The sequence below is a fragment of the Chanos chanos genome, chromosome 6 (assembly GCF_902362185.1).
Source record: "Chanos chanos chromosome 6, fChaCha1.1, whole genome shotgun sequence".
NCBI lineage: Eukaryota > Metazoa > Chordata > Actinopteri > Gonorynchiformes > Chanidae > Chanos > Chanos chanos.
This window is the reverse complement of record NC_044500.1, coordinates 40,299,558-40,307,057: the sequence shown is the minus strand read 5'-3', so window position 1 is coordinate 40,307,057 and position 7,500 is coordinate 40,299,558. Positions and strand designations below refer to the sequence as shown.

At 42.3% G+C, this 7,500-nt stretch overlaps 1 protein-coding gene across 1 annotated transcript in view; it reads left to right on the top strand.

The window, feature by feature from the left end:
- The window catches only part of bsnb (bassoon (presynaptic cytomatrix protein) b), a 52,032-nt gene that overhangs the window by 5,637 nt on the left and 38,895 nt on the right, over positions 1-7,500 (top strand). The window contains exon 2 of the mRNA XM_030777271.1: positions 1,859-2,243. Coding sequence (XP_030633131.1) covers positions 1,859-2,243 — 385 coding nt within the window. The remainder of the gene's footprint in view (positions 1-1,858; positions 2,244-7,500) is intronic.

Here is a 7,500-nt window from a genome sequence, read left to right as displayed (position 1 = left end):
ATGTTTGGAGTGGAGCTGTGAGTTGTTCTCTGTCAGCCATGAGGAAGTTTTAGTGAGAGTGGTATGTCAGAAATAATGAGGTGCCAGGTGCACTAAACATTCCTGGATGGACAACACAGTGAGTGGAGCGTAGCAGAGCTGGAGCTGATCTGCATGAGTCACAGTCATAAAATGCGCTATTTTAATACTTACTTTCGTCTCTAGTTCCTTTTTCCCCTCCCTTGATTCTGTCAGAGGAAGTGTTAGCTTTGATGAGGACGTCAGCACCAGCACAAGACTGCTGTTGTGTGGAAAGAGCCAACTTGGGCTTAATTGCTTGCTAATCCCAGTGCTGGTGTCTGGAGGGCAAAAATGAGAGGGAAAAGGAGAAGTTATTTCAGCTGCTGTCACATAATGAAAGAGTTGCATTGAACACAAACCAGCGTAAGGTCCACATGAACTGAACATAAAACTCAACAACGGGCAAAAACAAATACATAGGGTAAAACCTGCTACTTAATCAACATTGCGATGAAGAATAACAATTTTGCATAAAATGCAAATGTAGCGATGCATCCCAACAGAGAGTGATTAGGCTAGATCCCTAAATAAACAGAAGTAAGACAAAACCATGTTAGTATTTTGGTTATACCAATATTTTGTGTCAAGTTCATCCCGTTGCAGTTATATGGTTTGTGTTGTCTTTATAAATTCCACTTTTCTCTTGCGCAGAAATACCATTGGAAATTGTTGAAAGAAGGGTGATATATTTCCTCTGATCGTTTTCGTATCGGGCAATCTGAAATGTCAAACATGAATCAGTATTTTGTTTTATGAATGCCACAAACCATTTTGCAAATAGCCACACTTAGAGGGCCACATAAAACAACTGAATTGCTTTATCAGAATAGAAATGCGTATGCTGTAATATGGCCATCGATAAATACACACTGAAATCACAGCGTATCTGTAATTCTTATTAATATTGCTGGGAGCTGAAATAAAATGAATGTTTGTTTTATTTCTTTTCTTTCTTTTATTTACACTTTTCAGTCAGTTATTTGCATTTCTAGTATTTTTAAATTTTCCAACCAAACACAGACCTGATGAAAGATGACACGCCAGCTAACATAAGGGCACCGGATAAAGATTTTTTTCAAAAAGATGTTGTCTACAAATGGAAAACTTTCTGTAATAAAAATCATCTTTCCTTTTTACAGTGACTTTAAGCCTCTGTCCTCACTTTGTGCTTTTAGAATGCGTCTATCTGTGAAAGGATTACTGATATTGATATTGAACAAAGAGGTTAACACAGATTTATTTTTGTTTACAGATGTTTCTTTTGTTTAAAAAGCATTTCTGAATTTGTAACAATCCCCTAATCCTAGAGGAGATAACTCTGTATGAATATTTTATCTCAGTGCTTTAAAGCTAGAGTATATCAATGACCACTCTTTCAGGTTGCTCACCTATATTTGTTCTGTCTTCACTGTCAGCCTCAAATTCCACACGATTTACAGTCATATTGGTGCAGTATTGATTGCATGATTTATCGGTTGGTGGATTGATTGATTTTTTTGACATTGATAGTTGTGCAGGCTGCTCTGATCAACAGCACTAAAGACAGGTCTTGGTTTTGAGAGGGTCAAGGGGCAGTAGAATGGATCCAGTCACTTAGAGCGATCTGAAATTGGCTGGTTATAGGGAAAGCTCCATCGCCCACTTCTTTTACTGAGATAAAAGTGGCTCTCAGCAGTGCTTTTTGTGGAAGAAGACTCTTGCCCTGCTCATCACTCCCTGCTGGTTTCAAAGCTTCAGTTTGCAAGAGCCCAGGTGTGATTTTTTTGTGTGTGTGTGTGTGTATCTTCTCTCCCCGCAGCCTCCCAGAGAAACTGAACCAGACAGACCCCAATGCGGGGCCCAAACCAGGTGGCCCGGCAGGAGCGGGTCCCGGCCCTGGAGCGGCCCAGCCCACTCAGGGGTCTGAGCAGGGTCACGTATCGAGGAAAAACCTCCAGGTCGACGTGGGCAGCGGTAAGCCTGGACGTTCTCCGTCGGCGTCACCCGACAGAGGCAATGCCCCATCCTCACCCTATTCTGTGCCCCAGATTGCCCCCATGCCCAGCAGCAAGCTGTGCCCTGTCTGCAAGACGGCTGACCTAACCGGAACCACGGACGGACAGCCAAACTTCAGTACCTGCACGCAGTGCCGCTCCATGGTGTGCAACCAGTGTGGGTTCAACCCCAATCCTCACCTGACAGAGGTACGGCTCCGCTGTTTGTCTATGACCTGGAGAAGGGTTGAGAGTGGTGTTGGGTAAAAAAAAAAAGGCTAAAAGTAAGCAGGGGTACCAGGAAACAGTTGTCTGAAGGAAAATTCATTTCTTTCATTAGAGAGGAAATGGTCTTTATCCCATATGCTCAACTGCATGGTGGCATAGTCAGCCAGAGGGATGCACGGTCAATGAGAAACCGCGCTGTCAATGAACTAGAGCATGAAGAGTGCCTCGGTACCCCAGTGACAGTCAGTCAGAGAGACTGAGCGGCCAGCGCTTGGCAGAGCGGTCAGAACCGCAGTGTTAATCAGGGAGCGTGCCGCGGCCGGACGGATCTCTGGAGAGGGTTCTGTTAAGTAAAAAGCACAGGAGTAATGAATCCTGTTCTTGGGTAAGCCCTCTGCTTGGCGCCGACCCAGCGGGACCCACACTGGACAACAAACCCGCACCGCGCTGTTCGCAGCCGCTCAAAATGGCATCTTGTGAGATTGTGCGTGCGTGTGTGTGTGTGTGTCTGTGTGTCTGTGTGTGTGTGTGGGTTTATGCCTGCGTCTTTGTGTGTAGGAGAGGATATGAGATGATATGCAAGAGGTGCGTGGATGTGTGTGTGAGGATGTTAAATGCTGTAGCCTGTAAAGATGATAAATAGTTTTGGTATGTGCCAGGAAAATTGCAAGATGGTGCAAGTGGCTCGAAATGTATGTGTGTGTGTGTCTGTGTATGTGCGTGTATGTGCGTGAGAATGAGGGCCAGGGAACAGAGAACGAAGATGTTGTAGGCTCACAGTGAAATGCTGAGACAATGATGGAGAGGCAAGATGAGACACACTTGAGACATCTTGAGAAAGAATGAGAAATACACAGTGGTAGATTGAGACAGACATGCTCAGCTGGGAGAAATGGTTAGTGTTAGTATTTTTCAGTTTTGTCACTTTCATCTTGTCACCGACAGACGGAGATTGAGTGGATGAGTGTTCCGCTTGACTTTCCCTGAGATGGAGAGAGAGCACAGGTCCAGCAGATTTACCTTCCAACCCTCTTTTAATGTCCCCTCTTCTCTCATGCCCCCTCCTCTTCTGTCCTGTCCTGTCCTGTGTCCTTCCAGAATGAGTAATGTCTGTGGAAAATGAAAATGTACCAGTGATGTATCTTCAGACCAACCTTCTCTCTTCGCTTTTCTGAAAAAGTCAACATTGGCTTGTTGCTTATGTTGATTATGGAGAATGAAATTATATAAAGAAGGGTGAGGGTGATAACGGACCTGATTCAGTTGCTCTTGAGAGATCACTGATGTTGTTACTTTTATATTTTATACTGCTTAGGGACTGATAAGATACTTGTAAAAGTAGTAGTAAGAAACATTTCTAACTGATGGCCTGTCACTGTTGGGGCACTGGTGTATGTCAGGCAGACAGGATCAAATGAACTGTGGCAATGAAAGTGAAGGCAGTATAAAAAGGTCTTTTGACAGGGAGCCAATTTACAATGACATTAACAGCATGTAACATATGATAACAACCTCTCATTACTCAACAGTGAACTTATATGTTTATCTAACAACCTCTGAATGTGTTGTGTTTTTATTAGGGCATGTATTAGGGCTGTCAATTGAACCAAATTTGATTTTGAAATTCAAATACATCAAATTTTAGTTTCACAATGTTCTTCTCCTGTTTAAAGTAAACACTTACGACGCACCAGACAGAGAGAAGTGGAACCACTGGCATATTACGGTTGCGATGCTGATTACCGGACACATCAAAATATCAAAGGAAAAATGCCCATTAGTCCTTCACCACAAACAGCATTTTGGCTCACTTACTAAGCCAATTGAATTTAGACCAGTGGGTAGTCGACGTGCAGCAGAAATGTGGCTGCTATCATTATAACAATTACAGTAGCAAGTGAATAACATGAAATTTTTGCACAATTTGCTGGCCTTACCATTTGGTGTTGCCTGCTGGCTGCATGTTCTGGATGAGGAAGATTTGCTTTTAGAATGTTAATCTGCCAGTGCAGTTTGCTTCAGGAGGCCTCTCCATGTTTTTGTTTTTTTTGGGTTTTTTTTTTTTTTGTTTGTTTTTTTTTAAATGCCACTGTTGTCAAACACTGTTACCATTTTCTAAAAATGTCTCCAAAAACATAAATCAAACTTTACAGGCAAAATCTGTTATTAGTTCCCGGAGCTACTTTGGATTAAGTACCTTTCTCTAGGGTACAGCATCAGTAGCAGCCGGAGGAAACCAGGACATTAAGACCAGCAGCCCCCCCCAGCACTTAGTCCACATCCCGAGAGCCCTGCCTGGGGTTTAAACAAGCCACCATCTGGTTGCTGGTGTGGAGCCTTATCATGCTGAACCATTGCCACCGTTGTCTGGTTGCTGGTTAGGTACAGCCTTAATAAGTTTGTAGTTAGCAGATGCAGAGTACCAGATACTTTTACTGTAACGAATATACAATTTTTATCTTTGAATGTCGCTTTCAAAACTTATTCAAAGAATTTTAGATGTTCAAAATGAGACATGACGGCCTACACACTTAGTTTTATGTGTGCATTTTTCATGTTCAATTGGGGGTTGTCATAATTGTTAGTGGAGGCTCTTTCTCATTAAAATTCTAAATATCTTTCAGATGAAGGAGGACCGTAAATATTTTATGAACGATGAAGAGACAGCAGACATTTGGGAAGGTTAGATAAGTTCTAATCACAGTGCAGCTGAAGCCAAGAGAGAGAGAGACAGAGAGAGAGAGAGAGACAGAGGGAGAGGAGAAAGAGGAGAGAGAAAAAGAGCAAGGGAGAGAGAGAGAGAGGCACAAGGAAAGAGTGAGATGGTGGAGAGGGCAAGGGGGATAAGATAAAATAACGAGAGAGAGAGAGAGAAAGTGGTGCGGACACACTCCAGCAGTCTCCCACCACCGTGCAGAGGTGGATCCGCTTTGCCATTGGCTGATCCTCTATTTATAGATTTCACTCACTCTCTGCAACGATTTCCCCATCCAGCACTGTGAGCCACAGCACTGTGAGTGGAAGAGCAGGAGAGGGAAGGAGGAGGAGGAGGAGGAGGAAAAAGAGAAGGAGAGAGAGAGGAAGATGTGATATGGATCTAAAAAAGAGATCCAAAATGAAATTATTCAGAAGTGTGAAAATATGAATGTTCGAAAATCGGAAGCCTGTCCGAAGGATTGATAAATTACTCGAAAATCCTCCTGTAAAATTGATTAAGTTCCTCTACTGAAGCTAAAATGAAAGTCATTAAGATATTACACACCTAAGCTAAAATCTAGGGGAAATTCTTACGGCCTCCTTTTCAGTGAATGAGATACGGGGGGGGGGGCATGATTTGGCAGCACCCTCCCCTCTCTTCTCCTCACCTCTGATGGCTCATTACAGTGGATCTATTATTGTCAGTACATTCACGCAGTTGATATCTGCTTGAGGGTAGTCAGTCAGCAGCTTTGTGGAATATCAGATCTTTATTTTTAACAAGTCATACGTGAAACGATCGCGCACCATTTCTGAATTTTTCTCTAACAGAGAGGAGCAGATGCTTAAACCTGTGTGCAGTCCAGGAAAATGGCCCCGTCGCACAAGACCTATACATGTTACCTGTAGATTGCCCTACATCTGCAACCTTTCTTGCTTCTTGTGTTACAGTCAGCAGGATCAGTCTGCAGGAAGGAAGCATGGAGCCATCTGGGCCTTACGGAGCTCTGAACAGACAAAACAACCCACACATAACATGACTAATTGACTGTCAGCTCTCTGGAGAATTCTCACATGTCTCTCCTTTCCACCAATACCTGCATGTAAAAAGATGTGCATGCAGATTCCTTAGGGGGGAGGGAGGGGGCAGTGAAAGTTATGTAAAATAGAAGAATATTAAATGGTTACATCAGATGGATAACCAGGTTGGGAAATGTCAAGCATTAGGCGGACAAAATGTTTTTTTTTTGGTTTTGACAGGCTGATTTCCCAAACAAAAATAACATTTGAAAATGACAGCAGCTGCTGCAAGCATTCTCTCATTTAATGGATAACAGCTGTTAATGCTCTGCTGTATTTCTGATACTCTGGTTCAGACGTTTTTGTATAATTTCACATGATTTGCTCATTGTCTGTTTCTTATGAAAATATACTTAATGAAAAAACGTTACTTGTAGTACACTCTCAACATTTTGTTTTGCGCATAATGTAATTATAAATCAAACATACGATCACACACCTAGGAGAGGTATCAAATAATCTTTTTTCCTAGTCGATTATACGCTATTTTCTCCAGTCGTTCTGCAATTACTAACCTGCTGTGTCATGCCTTTAAGAAGTATATTTTCTTCCTTACAACCATGAAGCAGAATAGTTCAGAGGTGTTCAGTGTGTATGAAGGGCACAATTATCAAGACACTCCAGAACAGCACAGAGCAAACAACCTTCTAATTACAGAACAACAGACAGTAGTGCAATACTAGACAACACAGGAATGCAGCCTAATTTACATCAATAGAACATTACACACCTTACACTGTTACCTCACAATAGTGGAATATTCTAGAACTGACACCGGTGAAATGTCTCAGAATACATCACTTATGATGGCAGAGTGCCTAATAAATGCAGAATGCTGGAAGCCTCACAGGGAGCAAAGTGTTTCATAATGGACTGTAATGGGCTGCTCCATATCTAGTAATATCTCTATATACTCATATCTCAAACTGCTCCATTGGAATACTCCTTACCTGACACCAGCGGGATGGCCCATATATCATACTTCTAAAATACCTCATAACCTATGCTTACACAATAAAGCACAGAGCTCCTAGAATCAGCGGTCTTCTCCATACGCAATTACTCATGCAGACAATTAGTCATGATAGGAGATTACTTCATATTTCACACTGGGATAATTACCCATACCTCATACTTTTAAGCATAATTATTTCTCATTCCTTCTTTATGGGGCCTGTGGACATCTATTAAATGTTAGTAGAATAGTTTCACTAATCAGTCTCATTCTTTATCATTTAGATATGTTTTCACTTTTTGTTGCTTGAGAATGATAATGTTGCAGAGCTGCATTTACTAATGAGGTGACTGTCTGTACAGAGAGAACGCGCGCGCGTGTGTGTGTGTGTGTGTGTGTGTGTAGACCTTTAAAGGCCTGTGAGGGTCTTTTGATGTGTCTTGTCCCAGTTTTGAGTGAGTTGATAAAGCGCTGCATCCTAAACGATCTCTCTCCCAAACCGTGGTT